The sequence below is a fragment of the Mobula hypostoma genome, chromosome 1 (genome assembly GCF_963921235.1).
Source record: "Mobula hypostoma chromosome 1, sMobHyp1.1, whole genome shotgun sequence".
Taxonomy (NCBI): Eukaryota; Metazoa; Chordata; class Chondrichthyes; order Myliobatiformes; family Myliobatidae; genus Mobula; species Mobula hypostoma.
This window is the reverse complement of record NC_086097.1, coordinates 171442338-171467099: the sequence shown is the minus strand read 5'-3', so window position 1 is coordinate 171467099 and position 24762 is coordinate 171442338. Positions and strand designations below refer to the sequence as shown.

The window sequence follows — 24762 nt, the reverse complement described above, 5'->3', positions numbered from 1 at the left end:
TTAAGATTATGGCTTTGCTCAAATGTCCTGCGCTAACTACAAATCCATTAATTCATTTAATATACATAAACCTATCAGTATATTTCAAACAATCTCAAAAATAGCTTACCATGGTGCAAAATTACAAATATTCACCACTCAGAGTGGAAAAAAAAGTTCATCTCATCTTCAATATGGCTGACCACTTATTCTGAGACTATCGATTCAGGGCTCCTTAGCCAAGAGAAACTCACCTAACCTCCCTTCACCTAACCTACTGAGCTCTTCTAAAGGCCTTGATTTTTTTACACATAAAGCAAGGTGCTATATAAATGGAAGACATTTTTACTGCCATATGTGTTTGATGCTGTATATTCATTTTAACAGGAGAGGATTTGAATGGAAAAGAGTGTGCGAGAAATGTTTAATGAATGTGTTCCTTGAACTGTGTGCAGGAACTTCAGTTACCCAAGTAACAGCTACAGATTCTGACGACCCCTCATTTGGGGCCCATGCCAGGATTGTGTACCGTATACTTCAAGGACAACCATACTTCCTGATAGAACCAACAACAGGTAATACTAGAGTCTTGTACCTCATAGTGTGACGGTCTTCCCCAATAAGCTTGAATAATGAGTGGTAATATACAATCAAGATGAGAAACATATTTCAAATTGGTATTAAAATATAAAGGAATTACATTCTTTGTAACAGGAACAGGATAAAAGAAAAAGAACCGGTTATCCTTTCAGCAACCTGAGCCATTCAACTAGATCATGACTAGAGTTTTCAGATACATAAAATTTCAAAAGTTGGGATGTTATGTTGCAACTTTACAAAACCTTGGTTAGACTATATTTTGAGTACTGGGTAATTTTTGGTCACCACATTATAGGAGATATGTTGTGCTGGAGAGAATGAAGAAGAGCCTCACCAGATGTGGTCAGGACTATAGGTCTTTAGTTACGAGGAAAGCTTGGGTAAGCTGGGTTTGTTTACCCTGGAGTGAAGGAGGCTGAGCGCATCAAAATAGGAGGAGATATGATTAAGGTGAAAGAAAGGAACTATAAAAAGGACATGAGGGGTATGTTTTCACAAAGAGTGTAGTTGATATCTGGAACTTGCTGCCAGAGGAAGTGGTGGAGGCAGAAGCAGATATTAAATATAATAAACATTTAGACAGGCAAGTAAATAGTCAAAGCACTTAAGGAAATGGTCCTAATGTGGGCAAATGGGATAACTGTAGATGGACACAAAGTTTAGCATGGACATGCTGGACCAAAAGGCCTTTTTCTCTTCTACACCACTCTATGGGCCAGCTGGTGGTGTAGTGGCATCAGCACTGGACTTCAAGTTAGATGGTCCTGAGTTCAAACCCAGCTGGGTCCCAACCTGAGCAGCAGCAGTATCTGCATGGAAGAAAGGCCTGGCAATCTACTTCCGTATCTTTCCATGAAAACCTTATGGACCCTATGGTCCATGAGGTCATGAACAGTCGAACTCAACTAAACGACTGAACAACAACAACACCACTCTGAGGTATTTGTGTCACCGTAGGAAACTTCTAGCCAATTGCTCCTAACCACTCACTCTTTGTCTCATTGAACAAGAAATGTACCAGCAATTATGTTTCAAAGAGACACTTGGGCTACCCCTCATTCTAATCCATAGCTTCATAGGTATTGTTTGATGCTAAAATTCATATATTCATGATGTTAAGAGGTTGCTAAAATAAGTAGAACCAGCAATAATGAGGAAACCACAAAATATTTCTAGATCAGGTGGTTTTTGACTTGGAGAATAACAGAATTGTGATGGATATTCACCATCTGGTGCAAGAGATATCATGTTTGCTAAGCTTGCTTTCAAAAATAAGTAATCAGCTTGAAGTTAAAAGTACTGCCTATAAAACAGTTTTGCAAACAAGCTCTGTCGATAGAAGAAACTGTCTGTGAAGAAGCAGTTGGTACCTCACTACACCTGCTTTATTATTGCTCAAAGAGTAGTATATGACAATGGGTTGTTTAATTTGGGTTGTTTCAAACAGACAAGCCATCTCTTAAGTTACTTGGTTCAAGGAAACTTACAGAACAGATGAATAATATAATTTACTCTATCAATAGCTGGCGCGTGGCCAAGTGGTTAAGGCCTTTGTCTAATGATCTGAAGGTTGCTAGTTTGAGCCTTGGCTGAGGCAGTGTGTTGTGTCCTTGAGCAGGGCACTTAACCACACATTGCTCTGCGACGGCATCGGTGCCAACCTGTATGGATCCTAATGCCCTTCCCTTGGACAACATCGGTGGCGTGGAGAGGGGAGACTCACAGCATGGGCAACTGCACGTCTTCCACACAACCTTGCCCAGGCCTGCGCCCTGGAAACCTTCCAAGGCGCAAATCCATGGTCTCATGAGACTAACAGATGCCTAACTAACTATATCAATAACTAATGTGTTTATAGTTGTAAGTTTTATATACTTGGAAAAGTTAGCTTTTTACAGGATTAGCTGGTAACTGTCTCTGAAAATGCTTTCAGAGCATTTATGTTAAAAAAAAATCTGAGGAAATATCGGATGCTTGTGAAGTCACACCAGTGGTAGAAAATGGCTATAATTATAGAGAGCAAGAACATAAAGAAATATGGGCAAAACACAAAGCAAATCTATTCCTCCAGCTTTAGTTTCTGTGACAGATGACTTGTTAGTCTTTGTCTTTTTAGTTTATAAGAATTGTAGGTGTGTTTTGAAAATTCTTTATATTTGAGAAATCCTTCATAATTCAGACATGTTTTGTGCTTTATGATTTGGGAATTGTTTTAGGTTTAAAAATCTTTGTGTTATGAAAATGCTTTGTTTTAAAATCCTCTGAGCTTTAAACGTGTTTTAAGAATGTTTGGATTTGTTTCACTGAAAATAAAATAGCTGTTTTTTAAACTTGTTTATTAGCTGGAAGTATCTTCTCCTTGGTAGGGTAAGGGGACCCACAGATCTAATTGTGGATTTTGGCAGCTAAATTCACTGTGGAGATTAAATGGAAAAATAAACTAGTCTTTGAAGGTTGGGTAGTTACAGTATAATCTCCCTTTAGTGAGGGGGCTCATAGTTGTTTACTATATATCCAGTAAGGCTTTAGGTTTTCATTTGAGCTTAAAACTTCGCAGTCATCAAACCCAATGCCATCATAGAACATTGAGTAATTCACAGGAAAAGGCTCTTCAGCCCACAATGTCTGCACAGAAAATGATATTGAAATAAACAAAATCTCTTCTGCATCTGTTCATCTCTCTGTTCCCTGCATATCTATGTATCTCTCTGACAGCATCTTGAATGTCACTACTGCATCTGCTTCCACCACTCCCTCCCTCTCACATTGACTGCATTTCCTCTAGTACTTGACATTTCTACCCTGGGAAAAAGGATCTATGCTATTTATGCAACACACATGAAATGTTGGAGGGACTCAGCAGGCCAGGCAGCATCTATGGAGAAGACTACGGTTGACGTTTCGGGCCGAGACCCTACATTGGGACTGGAAGAAAAGATGAAGATTCAGAGTAAGAATCTGAGGGGAGGGGAGGAAGAACCACAGGGTGATAGGTGAAGTGGGCAGGGGGAGGGGAAGTGATGAAGTAAACTGCTAAAAAGTTGATGTCGATTGATGAAAGAGATAAAGAGCTGGAGAAGGGGTAATGTGATAAGAGAGGACAGAAGGCCATGGAAGAAAGAAAAGGGGGAGGAGCACCAGACAGAGGTAATAAGGTAAAAGAGGGAAATAGGAATGAGGAATGGTGAATAGTGAAATGGGGGCGGGGGGCATTACCAAAAGTTCGAGAAATCGATGTTCATGCCATCAGGGTGCAGGCTGCCCAGACGGAATGCAAGATGCTGTTCTTTCAACCTGAGGGTGGCCTCATTGCAAGAGTCAAGGAGGTCTGGGACTCACATATTGGAATTGAAATGGGAAGCCGAATTAAAATGGGTGTCCACTGGGAGATCCTGCTTCTTCTGGTGGATAGAGCATAGGTGCTCATCGAAGCTGTCTCCCAATCTGTGTCGGGTCTCGCTGATAGACAGGGAGCACTAAATACAGTAGATGACCTCAACATACTCACTGGTGAAGTAGCACCTCACCTGGAAGGATTGTTTGGAGGGAGGAGATGTAGGGGCATGTTTAGCACTTGTTCTACTTGCAAGGATAAGTGTTAGGAGGGAGATCAGTGGGGAGGGACGAATGGACAAAGGAGTTGAGTAGAGAGCAATCACTGCGTAAAGCAGAAATGGGGGGGAGGGAAAGATGTGCTTGGTGGAATCCCACTGGAAATGGCGGAAGTTACACAGAATTGCATGTAGGGCGGGGAGGCTGGTGGGGTGATAGGTGAGGACAAGAGGAACCCTATCCCTGGTGGGGTGGCAGGGGGATGGGGTGAGGGCAGACGTGCGTGAAATAGAAGAGATGCCGTTGAGGGCAGCATTGATGGTGGAGGAAGGGGACCCCCTTTCTTTGAAAAAGGAGGACATCTCTTCAGTTCTTAAATGAATGCCTCATCCTGAGAACAGATGCGGCAGAGATGGAGGAATTGAGAGAAGAGGATGGTATTTTTAGAAGTAACAAGGTAGGAAGAGGTATAGTCGAGGTAGCTGTGAGAATTGGTGGGAAGCTGTCTCCAGAGATAGAGACAGAGATTGAGAAAGGGGAGGTGTCGGAAACAGACCAGGTGAATTTGAGGGCAGGGTGGAAGTTGGACGCAAAGTTAATAAAGTCGACGATCTCCGCATGAAGTCCTGATGAAGGGTCTCGGCCTGAAACATTGACTGTACTCTTTTCCGTAGATGCTGCCTGGCTTGCTGAGTTCTTCCAGTATTTTGTGTGTGTGCTGTTTGGATTTCCAGTATTTGCAGATTTTCTCTTTTTTGTGTTTGGTTTGCCATATCTATGCCTATCATAATTTTATAAATCCATACTTTCTAATCTTTACTTTCGACACTCCAGAGAAAACAACCTGTTGTGCAACCTCTGCTTTTAGCTCACAGCCTTGAATCCAGGAAACACACTGGGAAAATTGTTCTTCACACTCCCCCAAAGTCTCCACATGCTTCTGTTTAAGGTAGTGCACACAGTGCCATTATGTCCTGGACGGTGTTGAGCTGCTTGAGTTCTTTTGGGAGTAAAGTCATTCAGAAAATAAAGGGAGTTCTGTCACATTGGGAGCTGCATAGAAGAGTAGTCATTTCAACATGTCATGGAAATTACTTGTTGCTCTCTGCTGCAGAGAATTGAAGACAAAACTACAGGCTGACTGAATGTCATGCTACACTATCAGGAAGGATAAACAACAAAGGCTCTTTTTCCTCAGTGAGACATTGCAGGCATCTTGATACTATTTCAAAGAGTAATTGGGGATCTCTCCCTGTTTTCTTCACCAGCATTTGGTAATTAGTCAATATTATCTGACTATTGTCATCTGTGGAACTGTTCAGTGTAATGGTAACTTCAAAAATATCCTTGCAGTTGTGACTGTTATACAGCCAGGGACTCAAAAAGCATAGAAATAGGCCCCTCATCCCATCACATCCATGCTGATTGTTTTCCACTTCTGCATTAATCCAATTTGCCTGCATTAAAACTGTATCCTTCTATGCCTTGCCTATTATGTTCCTGTCTAAAAATCACTTAAGTATTGCCTTTGTATTTATTCCTCCACCTTTTCTGGAAGTGAGTTCCAGATATCAAGCATTCTCTGCAGGGCAGGGTAGTCTTTCCATCAAATCTCCTTTAAGACACCTTCCTCTCACCTTAAGCCTCTGCCCTCTTATTTTGATACCCTACCATGAGAACAAGATTCTGTCTGCTCTATCTATCCTTTCTATAATTTCTTCAAATCCCTTTAAAGCTCCTTCCTCTCTCAAACTTACACCCTACCATGGGAAACAGATTCTGAATATCGGGGTAAATTATGCCTCAATTTTATATCCCTGCATGAGATCACCCCCCAGTACCCTCAGGGAAAACAAGCCAAGACTATTTGTTGTCTCCAGATAACTGAGTGTCCATCCTGGTGAATCTCCTTCTGCATTCTCTCCATTGCGACCACTTCTTTCTGATAATGTGATCAGTGCTGCACATAATAATCGAGGTGTAACCTAGCCAGTGCAGTTAAGGGTCTTCAAAATAATATAAATAACATTTTTTTTTCTCTGTAGCATTCCCTAAAGAAAAGGGGGAAAAAACGTATTTTTCTTTAAATAGTTTCTTACCGTTTCGGAACCTGCAGTCAGAATCATGGCAGGGGAATACGAATTGTTACAATGTAATTGGAAGAAAGGTGGTGAATACTAATGACAGTAGCATCTGCACACATTCCAAAGAGATGAATTTTTTCAGCTAATTTAGAATGCTAATTTTCCTTCAAAAGTGATAAACTCCAACAGTACTTCTTTTTTATCTTTGTTTTAACCTGTGGTAATCCACCCCTGAGCGATTTGTACAGCCTCCAGTACAAAATGCTTTACACTTGCTATTTGATCCTCAACATTGTTGGTTTATCTGGATACATTTTGTTCCCTGCATTTGAGGAAGATTTGTTCTTTAATACAATGACTTTTCTTTTGCCCGGATGACTGCTCTATCAATGCGTATAACACTGCTGGAGGAGCAAAGCAAACTTGTGGCAAAAGTTCTTGTATATAAAAAAAACAAGATATCAAATCATGTGGGGCACAGTTAAGGTTCATGCGCACAATCTTTCTTCTAGGGTTGGGGAACCAAGAACTAGAGGACATAGGTTTAAGGTGAGAGGGCAGACATTTAACAGGAACCTGAGGGGCTCCTGATTGCTCACTTCTCAACTTAAACCTTTGCCCTCTTGTTTTTAGTACCCCCTCCCTTGGAAGCAGACTGTCTTCATCACACATTATCTTGTATATCTCAATTGGGTCACCCCTCAATCTCCTACGGTCCAGGGAATAAAATCCCAGTCTACACAACCTTTCCACAGAGCTCAGGCTTGAGCTAATCTTATTGCAGTGGGCTGTTCTTGTTGCTGTAACATACCTTAATTTGTTTGGTCTCTCACATCAGTCCGTGAGTCACCATAACAACTTAAGATATAGGAGCACAGTTGGGCCATTTGGCCCATCGAGTCTGTGTCATCATTTCATCATGGCTGATATAATTTTCCTCTCAGCCCCAATATCTTGCCTTCTCCCCATATCCCTATGTGCCCCGACCATAAGATATAGGAGCAGAAGTAGGTCATTTTGGCCCACCAAGTCTGCTCCACCATTCAATCTTGGGCTGATCCAATTCTTTCTGCCATTCCACTCCCCTGCCTTCTCCCCATACCCTTGATGTCCTGGCTAATCAAGAACTTGTCTATCTCTGCCTTAAATGCACCCAATGACTTGGCCTCCACAGCCACTTGTGGCAACAAATTCCACAGATTTACCACCCTCTGACTAAAGTAATTTCTCAGCATCTCTTGTCTTAGACTCCTCTACCATGGGAAATAACTTTGCAATATCTAATCTGTTCAGGTCTTTTAACGTTCGGAATGTTTCTATGAGATCCCCACTCATTCTCCTGAACTCCAGGGAACACAGCCCAAGAACTGCCAGACGTTCCTCGTATGGTAACCTTTTCATTCCTGGAATCATTCTCATGAATCTTGTCTGAACCCTCTCCAATATCAGCACATACTTTCTAAAATAAGGAGCCCAAAACTGCACACAATGCTCCAAGTGTGGTCTCACGAGTGCTTTATAGAGCCTCAACATCACATCCCTGATCCTATATTCTATACCTCTAGAAATGAATGCCAACATTGCATTCACCTTCTTCACCGCTGACTCTACCCAGAGGTTAACCTTCAGGGTGTCTTGCACAAAGACTCCCAAGTCACTTTGCATCTCTGCATTTTGAATTCTCTCCCCATCTAAATAACAGTCTGCCCGTTTATTTCTTCCACCAAAGTGCATGACCATACACTTTCCAACATTGTATTTCATTTGCTATTTCTTTGCCCATTCCCCTAAACTATCTAAGTCTCTCTGCAGGCTCTCTGTTTCCTCAGCACTACCTGCTCCTCCAGCTATCTTTGTATCAGCAGCAAATATTAGCCACAAATCCATCAATCCCATAGTCCAAATCATCGACATACATTGTAAAAAGCAGCGGTTCCAACACCAACTCCTGTGGACCTCCACTGGTAACCGGCAGCCAGCCAGAATAGGATCCCTTTATTCCCACTCTCTGTTTTCTGCCGATCAGCCAATGCTCCACCCATGCTCGTAACTTTCCTGTAATCCCATGGGCTCTTATCCTGCTAAGCAGCTTCATGTGTGGCACTTTGTCAAAGGTCTTCTGAAAATCCAAGTACACCACATCCACTGCATCTCCTATGACTACCCTGCTTGTAATTTTCTCAAAAAATTGCAGTAGGTTAGTCAGGCATGATTTTCCTTTCAGAAAACCATGCTGGCTTTGGCTTATCTTATCATATGCCTCCAGGTACTTTGTATTCTCATCCCTAACAATCGATTCCAACAACTTCCCGACAACTGATGTCAGGCTCACAGGTCTATAGTTTCTTTTCTGCTGCCTCCCACCCTTCTTAAAAAGTGGAGTAACATTTGCAATTTTCCAGTCATCCGGTACAATGCCAAAATTTATCGATTCTTGAAAGATCATCGTTAATGCTTCTGCAATCTCTCCAGCTACTTCCTTCAAAACCCAAAAGTGCATTCCACCAGGTCCGGGAGATTTATCCACCCTCAGACCATTAAGCCTCCTGAGCACCTTTTCACTCATAATTTTCACTGCACACACGAGGGGTGATTGATAAGTTTGTGGCCTAAGGTAGAAGGAGATGAGTTATACAGTTCTCATTACATGCACATGCAGTTCAACTCTTTGAGTGATTATGCAGAAAGCTCGAAGTTAATAACATCTCCTTCTACCTTAGGCCACAAACTTATCAATCACCCCCCCCCCTGTACTTCACTTCCCTGATCTCTTGAATGTCTAGTATACTGCTGATGTCTTCCAACGTGAAGACTGATACAAAATACCCATTCAGTTCCTATGCCATCCCTGTGTCTTTCATTACAATGTTTCCAGCGTAATTTTCTATTGGTCCTATATCTACCCTCAACTCTCATTTACCCCTTATATACTTAAAAAAGCTTTTAGTATCTTTTTTGATATAAATTGCCAATTTCCTTTCATAATTCATCTTTTCCTTCCTAATGACCTTCTTAGTTTTCTTCAAGTTTTTCAAAGCCCCTCAAGCTTCCATCCTCCCACTAGCTTTGGCTTCCTTCTATACCCTCTCTTTTGCATTTAATTTGGTTCTGACTTCACTTGTCAGCCATGGTAGTGTCCTTCTTCCATTAAAAAATTTCTTCTTATTTGGAATATATCTATTTTGCACATTCCTCATTTTTCACAGAAACTCCAGCCATTGCTGTTCTGCTGTCCTTCCTGCTAGTGTCCTTTTCCAGTCAACTTTGGCCAGTTCCCCTTTCATGAAATTGAAATTTCCTTTATTCCGCTGAAATACCGACACTTTGGAATTTAGTTTCTGCTTCTCAAATTTCAACGTGAACTCTATCATATTGTGATCACTGTTTCCTAAGGGTTCCTTAACCTTAAGCTCTCTTATCACCTCCAGATCATTGAACAATATCTAGTCCAGCACAGCCGATCCCCCAGTGGGCTCAACACCAAGCTGTTTTAAAAAGCCATCCCTTAGACACTTTACAAATTCTCTCTTGAGGTCCAGTACTGGCCTGGTTTTCCCATGCCACCTTCATGTTAAAATCCCCAACAATTATCATGACATTGCCGTTCTGACATGCCTTTTCTATCTTCTGTTGTAATTTGTAATCCACGTCCCGGCTGTTGTTTGGAGGCCTCGATACAACTGCCATTAGGGTCTTTTAACCCTTGCCATTTCTTAACTCAACCCAGAGAGACTCTACACCTTCTGATCCTATGTCATCCCTTTCTAATGATTTAATATTATTTCTTATACACAGGGCCACAACACCCCTCTGCCTACTAACCTATCTTTCTGATACATCGTATATCCTTGGACGTTCAGCTCCCAATTGCAGCCATCATTTAGCCAAGTTTCAGGGATGGCCACAATAATCAAGAATCTATCAATATCTGCCTTAAATATATGTAAAAACTTGTTCTCTACAGCTGTCAGTGACATAATTTTACAGATTCACCACTCTCTTTCTAAAGAAGTTCCTCCTTATCTAAAAGGATGCCCCTCTATTCTGAGGCTGTGTCCACTGGTCTTAGATTCTCCCACCAAAGGAAACATCCTCTCCACATCCAATCTATCAAGGCCCTTCACCATTTGATAGGTTTCAATGAAGTCACCCCTCATTCTTCTGAATTTCAGCAAATACAGACCCGGAGCCATCAAACGCTCTTCATATGACAAGCTATTCAACGCTGGAATCATTTTCGTGAACCTCCTTTGAACCTTCTCCAGTTTTAGCACATCCTTTCTAAGGTAGGGGGCCCAAAACAGCTCACGATACTCCAAGGGAGGCCTCACCATTGCTTTATCAAGTCACAACATTATATCCTTGCTTTTATGTCCTAGTCCTCTTGAAATGAATGCCAACCTTGCATTGGCCTTCCTTACCACAAACTCAACCTGCAAACTAACCTTTAGGGAATCCTGCACAAGGACCTCCATGTCCTTTTGTATCTCATTTTTTTTTTGTATTTTCTCTCCATTCAGAAAATAGTCAACCCTTTCATTTCTTCTACCAAAGTGCAGGACCATGCACTTCCCGACACTGTATTCCACCTGCCATTTCTTTGCTCATTCCTCTAATCTGTCTAGGTCCTTCTGTAGCCTCTCTACTTCCTCAAAACTCCCTGTCCCTCCACCTATCTTCATATTGTCTGCAAACTTTGCATCAAAGCTATCAATTCATTTAAATCATTGACATATAATGTAAAAGAATCGGTCCCAACACAAACGCCTATGGAACACACTAGTCACTGGCAGCCAACGAGAAAAGGCTCCCTTATTTCAACTCCTTGCCTCCTGTCAATCAGCCACTGCTTTATCCATGCTAGAAGCTTTCCTGTAAACCATAGGCTCATTTCTTGTTAAGGAGCCTCACGTGTGGCACCATGTTAAAGGCATTCTGAAAATCTAAGTACATAACATCAACCAATTTTCCTTTGTCTATCCTGTTTGTTATTTCTTCAAAGTATTCCAACAGATTTGTCAGGCAAGATTTTTCCTTGAGGAAATCAAGCTGACTACATCCTATTTTATCATGTGCCTCCTAGTACTCTGAGACCTCAACATCTTCCAATAATCGACTCCAACTTCTTCCAAGCCACTGAAGTCATACTAACTGGCTTATAGTTTCCTTTCTTTTGCCTTGCTTTCCTCTTGAAGAGTGGAGTGACATTTGAAATTTTTCAGTCTTCCAGAATCTAGTGATTCTTGATGGATCATTACTAACGCCTCCACAATCACTTCAGCCACCTCTTTCAGAACCCCAGGGTTTACACCGTGTTGTCCAGTTGACCTATCTACCTTGAGACCTTTGTTTCCCAAGAATCATCTCTCTAGATATGGTAACTTCACACACGTCATGCTTCCTGACACCTGGAACTTTCACCGTACTGCTAGTGTCTTTCATGGTGTCTTCACTAAACACCTCTGTCTGCAAGACTGCAATAAAGATCTTTCAACCATTCATATTTTCCAGGAAATTATATCCTTTTTGTAGAGGGAGTGCGGTGAAGATTCATTAGATTTCGAGATAGGGAAGATGTTCAAAATCAGTCAAAAGTTTAAAAAATGAGGGTTCAAGATGAGAGGGAATTTTAAAGCCCATGAAAGTTTAAACTTTTCACATGTAGAGTGCATGAAGGCCCCTTTCTGCGTTGTACAGAAGTACGGCTCCATGTTGCACAACGGAAAGTGAAGAAGTAAGACTGGTTGAAACCGTTGAGTCATGTGGAGACAATTGATGCCAACATCTGGAGCAACAAACATTGGGAATAGTGTCACTCTCCCCTCTACCATTTGCTCTCCTCACCTGGATCCACCTGCTCATGTACCAACTCCTGCTCCATCCCTCCCCTCCAACTTTTTTTATACTGGCTCCAGCCTTTCAGTCTAGTTGATGCATCTGAAGCTGGAAATTTGGTTGAAAAATTTGGAAATTTTTCTCCACAAATGCTGCCTGATGCACTGGACTCCTCCAGCTTTCTGTTCTTTGCCACATATCATCTGACGTTGTGGGAACGTGAGGGAGATGTTACCAGTTATAGAGGCATAGAACTATACAGCATAGAAAGTGGCCCTTCAGTCCACCGTGCGCATGTCGAACATCAAATACCCACCTGTTGTATTCTAGTACCATCTACCAGCGTTTGTTCTGCTGCCTTCTGTGCCTTGATGGTTCAAATGCTTGGAAATTGCAAAGATGATGATATTTCATTCATTTAGAGTTGACACACATTTTTTCAATGCCTTAAGTGTCCTACATAGAAATATTCAACAAAATAGGTCTGCCCTGATTTAGCTAGCTGAAATGTCATTTCATGGAATTGAAAGAACTTTAAATTACTTGTATGAGCAGAAATTACCTTTTTACAAATCTCATGGGAAAATCCCCTAGAATTGCGACCACGGCTAACAGGAGATAATGAAACCAATTATAAATTGTGTGCTATTGTTTTTGGTTATCTGATATGTTGTACAAGGAGGAATGATTCCTTTTTAATCAAGAGTGGAATGTTTTCCACAGGAATTATTCGTGTAGCTTTACCTAACATGGATAGAGAGGTCAAAGAACATTACATGGTTATTGTTGAGGCAAAGGACATGGCTGGATTGAAAGGAGGTCTCTCGGGGACAACAACTGTGACCATCACCTTATCTGATGTTAATGACAATGGACCAAAATTCCAACACAGTAAGTACGTTCTCAGCTCAATGAGATCTCTCAGTATCACATCAGTTATAAATACTGAAGACACCGCATTATGTCTTCCTGTCTCCATTAGCATAAATTTATAACCAGAACATCTCATGAAAACATGAAGGGAAATTTATTTGCAACGACCACCTGGAGTGACAAACTGTCGACGTAATAAAGATAGAGAAAATTGTTTCAAGATCAGGAGATCTTTGCAGAGTCCTTTAACTCCTGACGTTTAATCCTGCAGAAAAGTCTAGGCTAATACTTCGTTGCAGGACTCTGGTAATGCTATACATCTGGAGGTGCTATCCTTCCAATGAAATGGTAGACTAAGGGTCAATGTCCCGTCTCTCGTGAATGGAAAGGATACACCTTTTTTTTTTGTAGAAGAGCAAGTGTGCTGTCCCAGTGTCCTGGACAATATTTACCTTCAGTCAAAGATAGTCAGATCATTCACTTATTTCTGTATGCAGGAGCTCGCTGTCCACATATTGATTGTCATGATTCCTATACTAAAACAGTAACAAAGCTTCAAAAAAGTTTAATTGTCTGTAAAGTGCTTTGAGATGCATCGAAAGGTACTAGGCCCCCATTCCTAGGTTCTGTTGCACGGCTTAATTAATACTAAGCCCTTTGTAGGTCTGCTATGAAGTAAACGTTCCTGATGGATAAAGACATCCCAGTGCTGGAGATTCCTGGTTTGTTCCATCATCATGTGCTCAGCTGGCTGGGAATCACAGTTAGGTTGTCATACCAATAGATGCTTGGATCATGGTGTTGTCATTGGCAGTCAAGAAAGTGCACCAGTGCCTTTATTTCCTCAGGAAGTTGCGGAAATTTGGCACGTCTCCTTTGACCCTCACCATTTTTTATTGGTGCACCACAGAAAGCATTTTATTCAGATGCATTATGGCTTAGTATAGGAACATCTTTACCCACGTCCATAAGAAACTGCACAGAGTTATGGTCGTTGCTCAGCATACCATGGAAACCAGCCTTCCTTCCAGGGACTCTGTCTATGTTTCTTACTGCTTCAGCAAAGCATAAACACAAAACATAATCAAAGACTCCACCCACCTTGGACATTCTCTTTTCTCTCTAGTCGCATTGGGAAGAAGCTGCCCCATTGCTGCTGTTACAATAGGATGGACTTTACCTCATCATGGCCTTGCACCTTACTGCCTGCCTGCACTGAACCTTAACTATAACTGCGAGAGTTTTTTTTCATTGTACTACCTGAAATGATCTATAAGAATGGCATGCAAAACAGATCATTGCACCTCAGTACATGTGACAATATTAAACCATTTTACCACTTTACCTCATTTCACCAGGACCACAAACATAAGGCATCACCGCATGTGAGAGGTAGAACAGGCGGAGAAATGGCAGCAGATTTCCTTCTCTAAGGATCATTTAATGAACCAAAAGATTTTACAACAATCCACAAGCTTCATGCTGAGTGTTACAGTGAATATATTTTTCTTTAACTAATATCTTGAATTTAAATTTCCCTGTTGTGATGGTGGGATTTAAACTAATGCTGATGGATCAGTGTGTTTCAAAAGCTAGGCTGTTAGTTTGGTGACTCACTGTATGCTACCATACCTCATTGTTTGAGATGTTGGTCTCTAACAGAAGGGAAGCATCCTCAGATCTCTCAGGAAGCCTATTTTGTAAATGTGTAATTGTCACTTATTCTGAATCATGGAAGAATTGCTTATGTCATGCTCATAATTTTTCTATAAATATTATTCCTCATAGTTATTGACTTTTACAGCATAAGGACAATACCTTCAGCCCACCGTGTCTATGATAACTAGCATGACTATCTACACCAATTACACCAATCTTCATTAATTCCTTAGCCCTCTATGCTCTGCTTATTCAAGTACCTCTTAAATGTTGTTAAATGTTCACTTCCTCCTCTGGCAGCTCATTCCAGATACTAACTAATCTTTGTGTGAAAAATTGTCTTGTAATTGAGGCTGCACTGTAGCGTAGCAGTTAGCAGAGCACTTTACAGTACAACCAGGGTGCTCCAGTTTCCTCCCACAGTCCAAGGACTTACTGATTGGTAGGTTAATTGATTACTGTAAATTGCCCTGTAGTTAAGCTAGGGTTAAATCGGTTTACTGTGTGGCCTGGCTGAGCCACAAGGGCCTACTCCACACAATATCTCAATAAATAAATAAATAAACTTTTCAGAACCCCTTTCAAACCTCTCCGCTATCAGCTTAAATCTATGCCCTCTAATTTTAGACTCTCCTACCATGGGAAACAAACGCTGGCTATCTGAGTCAATCTATGTGTCTCATTGCTCTTTCATGTCACCTCTCAGCCTCTCTTGCTCCAGGGAAACAGACTTCATCTATTGTATCTCTCCTAATAGCTCAAGCCTTCAGTCCAGCCAAGGTTCTTGTGAAGATTTTCTGCTCCCCTCCAACTTAAATATGTCACATCAAGTCAAGGTTATTGTCATAAGCGAAAGTATGTTGAAGTACAGGTTCAGTGAAAAACCTGCTTGCTGCAGCTTCACAGACGCATGGAGCACATAGAACATAAAATTATACATTAGTAATACAGGACATTAGTGCAAACCAAAACACTATCAGAGACAAGTAAATGGTAATGCAAGAGGTGATCTGTTGCGAAGGCAGGATTGGGGTTATGGGCAGTCTTTCCTATAGTGTGCTGACCAGAGCTGCAGACAATACCCCAAGTAACCAGAACAACATACAATTACTCATATTTTAACTTATGTTTTACTCGCTGGAGATTTTCTCCTTATTATGTAGTGCACACATTTAAATCTATGATCCAGATGTATTATTTGTTCTTTTCTGTTTCCTGTACTGCATTAACTACTCTCAAAATGGTTTCCACCACGTCAGAAGTCATACAGTGTCATGAATGTATACAATTAAATGTACAGTGTACATATGTCTCCCAGTTGACAGTTACTCTGTAATCAACATGACAAACACACATTACCTTGTCACTTTCCTGTACATAGTAAGTTCCGGGTTGTAAATTGGCCGCTGATCATAAACATAAGTGATTCTACAGATGCTGGAAATTCTAAGCAACGTCTTTCATTACCATAATGATGACACATTACAAAATACTTAATTGGCTCTAAAGCACAGTTTTATACCCTGAAAGGCATTATATAAATGCAAGTTTCACTTTAATCAAATTTGCATGCAATTAGGAACATTGTACTGTTGAACCTTCTGACATTTGCAACCAAACATTGCACTCGTTCAGAAGTAGATGGCCAGTGTTAGCTTTCATTCATTGAAGTCATAGAGACAGAGTTGCACAGCTCAGAAAAGAGCCCTTAAAACCATGCACATCCATGCTGTCCAATCCCATTTCCCAGGCCCTCTAAATTCTTGTCATCCATCTACCTGTCCATGTGCTTCTTCAGCACGTATGGAGTACCTTCCTCAATGCTTCTAACAACTGATGCACAGAACTCTCAAACAACCAATGTGCAAAAGAAGAAAAACTATGTAAATACAAAAACATAGATAATAATAAATAAATACATATTACTGAGAAGCTGGGTAGTGGAGTCCTTGAACTTGAGTCCATAGGTTGTGGAATCAGTTCAGTTTTGAGGTGAGTGAAGTTTTCCACGCAGGTTCAAGAGCCTGACGATTGAAGGATAATAAATGTTCCTAAACCTGGTGCTGTTGAAGCTAAAGTTCCCATTCCCCCTTGCCAATATCAGCAGGGAAAAGAGAGCATGCCTGGATGGTTTGGGTCTCTGATGATGGACGCTGTTTTCTTGAGGCAGTGCTGCTTATAGATGTGCTCAATTGTGGGAAAGGCTTTTCCTGTGATAAACAGGGCTGTATCCATTACCTTTTAAGGGCTTTTCCATTAATGGGCATTGGTGTTACCATACCAGGTTGTGATGGAGATTGTCAGGACACTGTGTACCTTTAGAAGTTTGCTCTACCAAATCTGTGCAAACCTCTAAGTAAAGGCACTGCTATGCCTTCTTTGTAATGGGTCATATGTTCTGGTCCCAGGATAGATCCTCTGAAATGATAATGCCAAGCAATTTAAAATTACTGACCCTCTCCACCTCTGATCCCTTAACGAAGACTGGCTCATGATCTCCAGTTTCCACATCCTGTAGTCAATAATCAGCTCTTTGATTTTACAAACGTTGGAGTAAGAGGTTGTTGGGGCGCCATTCAACCAGAATTTCAATCCGGTCAAACAATGTTACCTGCTGGATAAAAACCATTCCTCCATGTTCTTACTAATCTTCTCACCCTTAACTTTGGCACTATGGCCTCCAGTTTTCAATTCCACAACCCTGGAAGAAAACTGCTCACCCTATCTACGCCCCTCACAATTTTATTTTCCTTATTGAGATCACTCTTCATTCTCCAAAACTCCAAGGAGTAAAGGCACAGTCTGTATGATCTCTTCATATAACTCAGTCCCTGAAGCCCTCACACGCCTTGTAAAAATATTTTACCCTCTTTAGAGCTTAATAGCATTGCTCCTGTAGCAGAGTGACCAAACCCAAACACAATAAACACAATACTGTTTTTATCTGCCTGAGATTTTTTGTGTTGCTCCAATGCTTTATATTTTCCTCTGTTGCATTCATTACCAATTGCTTCCCAAACTGCTGGTGGTAGGCACACTGGTTCCCTACACAATCTGGATAATTGGAGTTTTATTCTCAAAATGTCTGCCCTGAGGGCCAGTTCACTTCTAGTGCAGTGCAAATGGATTGCCTCCATCCAAAAATCAGCCAGTGACAGCTTGTTACCACCATCTGAACTCACTATTATATTTTCCCTTGAGTCTGCAGCAGATGGCACTCCACAGCAAGTGAAGATATAATATCAAGTAGATGCTGTGATGGGTTGAGAGAATCGGTGTCAATCCACAAAGAAACACTAGAAACCCATCACTTAAAGAAAATATAAACATGTATCAATTGCTAAAAGTTTGGTCTGTTGCACATTGAAGTACTTAAACACACAATTGATTGTGAGGACTTTTCTACCTCAGTAAGCTACCACACATGTATCTATTACGAGAGGAAATTATACCACTCAGAATCAGAAGTAGCAACTCCTGGCTGTAGATTCAAGTCCCCCCTTCAGGAGTGCCACAAGAAAATCTAGACTAACACCCTATGAGAATGTGCTACACTGTCAGAGGTGCCATCTGTTATGCAAGGTAGTGAACCAAGAAATTGCCTCCTCTTGGAGGTGTTAAAAATCAAATGTTGCTGTTTTGGAAGAAGCAGCAAGGCAGTTCTCCCCAGTTTCCTGACCAATATTTATCCTGCGTTCGGCATCAGAAAAGCAATTTATCCCAGTATGATCATATTGCTGCTTGTGGGAGCTTGCTCTGCGGGAATTGTTTTTCCTACATTTAAAACAATGACACTACTTTGAAAGTATGCTTTTATTGGCCAAAGGATACCATAGGCTCATAAGACTATGAAAAGCATGGCACATAAGAAGTGTGAAACTATTCCAAGCACAAGAGCCTTGACCTTAGTGCATTAGTATTGCAATCTCCTATTGGACTTTTTCATTGTTAGAATGGTGATATAGAGGTATGCATTAAACTCAGAAAACAGTTCTTTGGTTTTGTCCTGAAGGCACACACCCAATGATTCAGGAATAATATCGTTCACTCTGCTATCAGATTTCACAATGGACATTGAACCCATAAATACTATCTCACTGTTTTTTCCCTTTTTAAACTACCTATTTAATGTAACTTCTTAATATATATACTTGCTATAATTTATTATAATGTATTGTAATGTACTGCTGCCACATAAAAACAAATTTCACGACATATGCCAGTGATGTTAAACCTACTGCTGATTTTCATTTGGTCTAACAAAGCTGTACCAGTGCCGATGGGCCATGCAATCATTTTCCCTCACTCTATTGTCGCACCATACTGTTCCTTTTTCCAAGAGGTGTTTACTACTTGTTGCTCTGTAAGTGCCTCGGTCATATTCACCTCAGACACTGCTGCATCATTGAACTAATTTTTCTCAACAATAGAATTTCTCAACTGTGTTTATCAGTGACCACACTTTTGATTTTAATTCCCTCACAAGAAAGAGCTAACTCATCAAATTGTCAGGATTAGCATCTGCCCACAAATTGGCCACATTCACACCAGGTAACAGTTTGAGATCCTGGTCATTGAGGAAGGAACCTCAAACTGCATTTCATTTTCTTTGAACATAAAACCAGATGCTGGAAGAAATTTAGGGTGAGGTTGGGGGTGGAGTCAAGCAGCATCGTTGAAGGTTTGAGTCAACATTTGCGAGGCAAGGTCTCAATCTAAAATATGGATTTATGTCTCTTGACTCTACAGATGCTGCTTGGCCTACCGAGTTTTTGCAGTTTCTGTATTCTCTTCCAGATTCCAACATCTGCAGTCTCCTTTGTTTTACTTTTTCCAAAGATACCAATTCACTTTGAAAAAATTAATTCAACATTCAAAGAAATGAGGTGTCTTTCAGTGAAGCTGCTAAGTGGTTCAACATGGTCTCACAAATATCAGGGATTTTAAACCACTCATCCCAGCAATACATACTTTTGTAATATGGTATTGTGATTAATTAAACTGCATTAGGGTTCCACTTTCCAAGGAATATATTGGTTCAAAGAATTTAAACTATTGCACCTGACTTCTGATGAAGGGGCTTCGATCTGCAGTTTTAACCTTGCTAGTGACCCCGTAGAGGCTGTCTGACCCGTGGAGCATGTCGAGGATTTTCTACTCACCACCAGGCTCAAGGACAGCTTCTATCTTGCTATTATCAGATTCTTGAATATGAATTTCTTATACAATAAAGATGAACTCTCGATCCCTCAGTCAACCTCACCATGGCCCCTGCGCTTAATTTATTTACCTGCAATGCACTTTCTCTGTACAATATTCTGCATTCAGTATTTTTTTCCCTTTTGTACTACCTTGATATATTGATGAATGGAATACATGCCTGGATGGCATGAATACAAAGCTTTTCACTGCATGTGACAATAATAAACTATTACCAACTAACAAAGTTTCAAGCAACAGGAGTTTTATTGATTTCCATCACATCATCTGATTGGAAGATCTTACATTTGTGACATTGGAAAGAATTTTAGCAGGAATTTGAAATGTCATCTCACTACTGTGGGGAGTGGAAAATTTCGCTCACTATTGTGTGACAGAGGTAGATTCTGACTGTGGAGACACAGGAGACTGCAGACACTTGAATTTGGAGCAATTAGAAAACACTTGGAACAACTCAACAGATTGAGTGTCAGCTGTAGAGGCAAAAGGATGGTCAATGTTTTGGGCTGAGTCTTTTTATTTTTGCCTTGACCGGTAATGTTGGCAATTTCTTTCCTCCCACAGATGCTGCTCAACCTGTTGAGTTCCTCCAGCAAAATAATTCTGGTTGTATCTGGAAATGTTTTCTCCCCATACCTCTGTACTTTATCATTGATTTTTTGGTAGGACTACAGACTGTACGACTATGTTTGCGCCATTGAATTGCTTTTTGCTCATCACTGTATTTAACATTAGATTTATGATATGTAACATATTTTACTCTGGGCTTCACGCAAGCAAGGCATTTAATTGAATATTGGTATATATGACAATAAGCTAAACTAATCTAGTCTCTGATCTAACCTGTATTATCACTGGTACCTCAGAACAGATTGTAGCTACTACTGGCCCACATTTGCCTTTTGCCTGTGACACTAAGAACATGTTTCAACATTACCTATGTGTGTTCACTTCTTGCTTTAGTACCTTCCAGCAGCTGCATGGTGTTGTAGAGGGACCTTTGTCACTGATTGCATTGGATTTACTTTCTCTTTTTTAGAGTGGTACCACTTTTCCGTGCCAGAATCGGCCGATATCGAGACCACCATCGGGAAGGTGATGGCTACTGATGCCGACATTGGACAAAATACAGAAATGACCTACACTGTAGAAGGCAGTGATGGCTCGGATACATTTGGCATACTTACAAATAGTGAGAGCCAAGAAGGTGTCATCATTCTAAAGAAGGTTTGGTGCAGATGATTTTTGTTTTTTGGAATTCAAATACAGATTGCTCACATTACAAACAGTTATTTCCATCCTTACATGCCCGAAGTCAAGGAAACAGTTAAGAGTCAACTACATTTGGTGGGTTTGGGGTTTCATATGGACTACATTTGGTAAAGATGGCCAATTTCTTTCTGTGTGAATGGGTTCTATCACAACAGTCCAATAGTTTGGGCAAAACACACAAAAATGTCAGGGGGACTCAGCAAGTCAAGCAACGTCTATGGAGGGGAATAAAAAGTTGAAGTTTCAGGCTTGATTTCAATCAAAGTTTAGGGTCCAGGTGAAGGGTTTCAGCCTGAAACATCAACTGTTTATTTCCCTCCATAGATGTTGACTGACTTGCAAAGTTCCCCCAGAATTGTGTACGTGTTGCTCAAGAGTCCAATAGTTTCATTACCACCACTTTTAAAACCAGGTTTTTTTTATATACTGCCTCAAATTCATTAATTAAAATTTCTCAATTGCTTTGGTGGTATTTGAACCCACTTTCTGTATGTGTATCACGCTAATGAATTAATCATGTGACTTATGATTATGAGGACACGCAGTCCCCTTTTATTGTCATTTAGTAATTCATGCATTAAGAAATGATAAAAATGTTTTTCCAGAATGATATCACAAAAACACATGACAAACCGACTTAAAAACTAACAAAAACCACATAATTGTAACATATAGTTAGAACAGTGCAAAGCAATACCGTAATTTGATAAGAACAGACCATGGCATAGTAAAAGTCTCAGAGTCTCTCGAAAGTCCCATCATCTCATGGTAAACCTCCAGTGCCGCCAACCTGCCGATGCAGCATCCCGGAAGCATCCAACCACAGTCTGACTCTGAGTCCATCCAAAAAACTCCAAGCCTCCGACCACCTATTCAGCACCGAGCACCGAGCAGAATCCCTGCTGAGCGTTTCGACCCCGACCCCGGCAACAGGCGATACACAAAGCCGAGGATTTGGGGCCTTCGTCTCTGGAGATTCTCGATCGCACAGTAGCACCGGCAGTGAAGCAGGCATTTCAGAAGTTTCTCCAGATATTCCTCTGCACTTCATGGCTGTTCCCATCAAATCCGGATTGTGCATGGCACCCTTAGTTACACATATCGATATTCATTCGGAACGGCCGCGTGCGCTGCGTCACACCGCCATCTTCTCCTCCCTCCCTTATTCTTCTGAGTTCCTTAAGTTTTTCTAGTTTCCACAATGTCAAGCTCCCCTGTTCAGCTCCACACAAAATGTTAGGCATCTTAAGCTCTATGTGAAATGAGCAAACACAAGGCTTAAACCAAAATGTACTCCTATTTTCAATTGAGGATTGGATTTGAACCTGCATTAAAATTTCCAGCTTTCTCAAAAAAATAAAACAACTTGCTCTGTAATCTATTCTGTTCAGTACAAGGAAGATCCCAATCCATTCTGTTAATTGATCAGCCCGAGACCTGCATCACTGTTTTATATGCACTTTCGAAGCTTAATTTATTTCCACGGTCCTAATGTTTCTGGAATCACTTATCAGTATTATAATCACTGTCTTTTACTATGTAAAAATTGGCAGTTTATTTCCTCTATTTGCCCTTTCAGGAAAAAGGATCTAATGCATACCCGGCGTATACTATATGGTGAATAAGCTCTTCTCAGGAGATTATTTGGTCTTGCTGGAATTAATCCCATATCCTTCTCTTTCCCCATTGCTTTCCCCATCAAGAACTATCTCTTTCCTTTTGAAAATGCCTATTAAATCTGCTTCCTCTGCTGAATTAATTCAATGCAGTCTAACTCAGGTCAGTGTATATAGAGGTAACAAGTTCCCTATTCTCACTCATGAAAGTTACAAGGTTCCCCCTCTTGCTCTCAGAACTATAATAGCAGAATATTATCTTGAATCTTAGCCTTTGATTATTCATTAGCAGGTCAAGGGAACTAGTTCAGCCCCTATGTACTCATTGCTCATCAGATCTGGAACGTAGAACATAAAAAGGAGAGCAATGAGGCACAGTACAGGCCCTGTGGCCCATGATGTTGGGTCATCCTTTTAACTTAATCTAAGATCAATCTAACCCTCTGTCCTACATACCCCAACATTTTTCTATTATCCATGTGCCTATCTAAGAGTTTCTAATATGTCTAATGTATCTGCCTCCACCACCATCTGATGCAGAGGATTCCATGCACCCACCACACTCTGTGCAAAAAAAAATTACCTCTGACATCGCCCCCTACACTTTCCTCCAATCACTTTAAAATGATGCCCCCTGATATTAGCTGTTTTCTGCCCTGGGAAACAGTCTTTAGCTCTCTACTTGATCTATGCCTCAACACAAACAAGGGAAAATCTGCAGACGCTGGAAATCCAAGCAACACACACAAGGCAGAGGAACTCAGCAGGCCAGGCAGCATCTATGGAAAAGAGCACAGTCAATGCTTCCGCCCGAGATCCTTCATCAGCACTGGAGAAAAAAGATTAGTCAGAGTAAGGAGGTGGGTGGTGAGGGAGGTAGAAGCACAAGGTGTTAGGTGAAGTAAAGGGTTGGGAAGGTGATTGGTGAAAGAGATACAGGGCTGCAGAATGGGAAATCTGATAGGAGGGGACAGAAGGCCATGGAAGAAAAGAGGGAGGAGCACCAGAGGGAGGTGATGGGCAGGTAAGGAGATAGGTGAGGGGGGAAAATTGGAATGAGGAATGGTGAAGGAAAGGGGGTGGGGAAGCATTGCCAGAAGCTGAAGAAATTGATGTTCATGCCATCAAGTTGGAGGCTTCCCAGGCAGAATATAAGGTGTTGCTCCTCCAACCTGAACGTGGCCTCATCGCAGCAGTTGAGATGGCCATGGACTGGTATGTTGGGATGGGAATGGGAAGTGGAATTTAAATGGGTGGCCACCCGGAGATCCTGCTTTTTCTGGAGTATTGGTGCTCGATGAAGCCATCTCCCAATCTACATCAGGTCTCTCTGATGTACAGGAGGCCACACCGGGAGCACCGGACACAGTAGATGACCCCAACAGACTCACAGGTGAAGTGTCGCCTCACCTGAAAGGACTGTTTGGGGCTCTGAATGGTAGTGAGGGAGGAGATTTAGGGGCAGACGAGGCACTTGTTCTGCTTGCATGGATAACTGCCAGACAGGAGATCAGGGAAAAGGATGAATGGACAAGATAGTTGCATAGGGAGCGATCCCTGCAGAAAGCAGAAAGTGAGGGGGAGGGAAAGATGTGTTTGGGGATGGGATCCTGTTGGAGATGGTTGAAGTTACTGGTGGAATGGAAAATGAGGGTGAGAGGAACTCTATCCCTGGTGGGGGTGGCAGAAGGATGGAGTGAAGGCCGACGTGCTCAAAATGGAAGAGATGCAGCTTTGGTAGTGGAGGAAGGGAAGTCCCTTTCTGTGATGGAGAAGGACATCTGCTTAGTTCTGGAATGAAAAGCCTCATCCTGAGAGCAGATGCAGCAGAGACAGAGGAATTGAGAGAAGGGGATGGCATTTTTATGGGTGGGAAGACATGGGATGCCTCTTAATATCATGTATACCTCTGTCAAGTCACCTTCGCTCCAAAGAGAAAAACACAAGCCTCTCAATCTATCTTCATAAAATCTGCTCTCTAATCCAGGCAGCATCTTGGTAATACTTGTTATAGTGAAGTGACCAGAACCGAACTCAATATTCCAAGAGTGGTCTCACCACTGTTCATAGAG

At 41.3% G+C, this 24762-nt stretch overlaps 1 protein-coding gene across 5 annotated transcripts in view; it reads left to right on the top strand.

Moving 5' to 3' along the window:
* LOC134352492 (cadherin-7-like) overlaps positions 1-24762 on the top strand; it is a 145879-nt gene that overhangs the window by 52478 nt on the left and 68639 nt on the right. For 4 of the 5 annotated variants that reach the window (XM_063059766.1, XM_063059769.1, XM_063059781.1 and 1 more), the window contains 3 exons: positions 435-554; positions 12774-12941; positions 20842-21029. In XM_063059766.1, the coding sequence (XP_062915836.1) occupies positions 435-554; positions 12774-12941; positions 20842-21029 (476 nt within the window). The remainder of the gene's footprint in view (positions 1-434; positions 555-12773; positions 12942-20841; positions 21030-24762) is intronic. The other variant, XM_063059776.1, reaches the window with a different exon arrangement.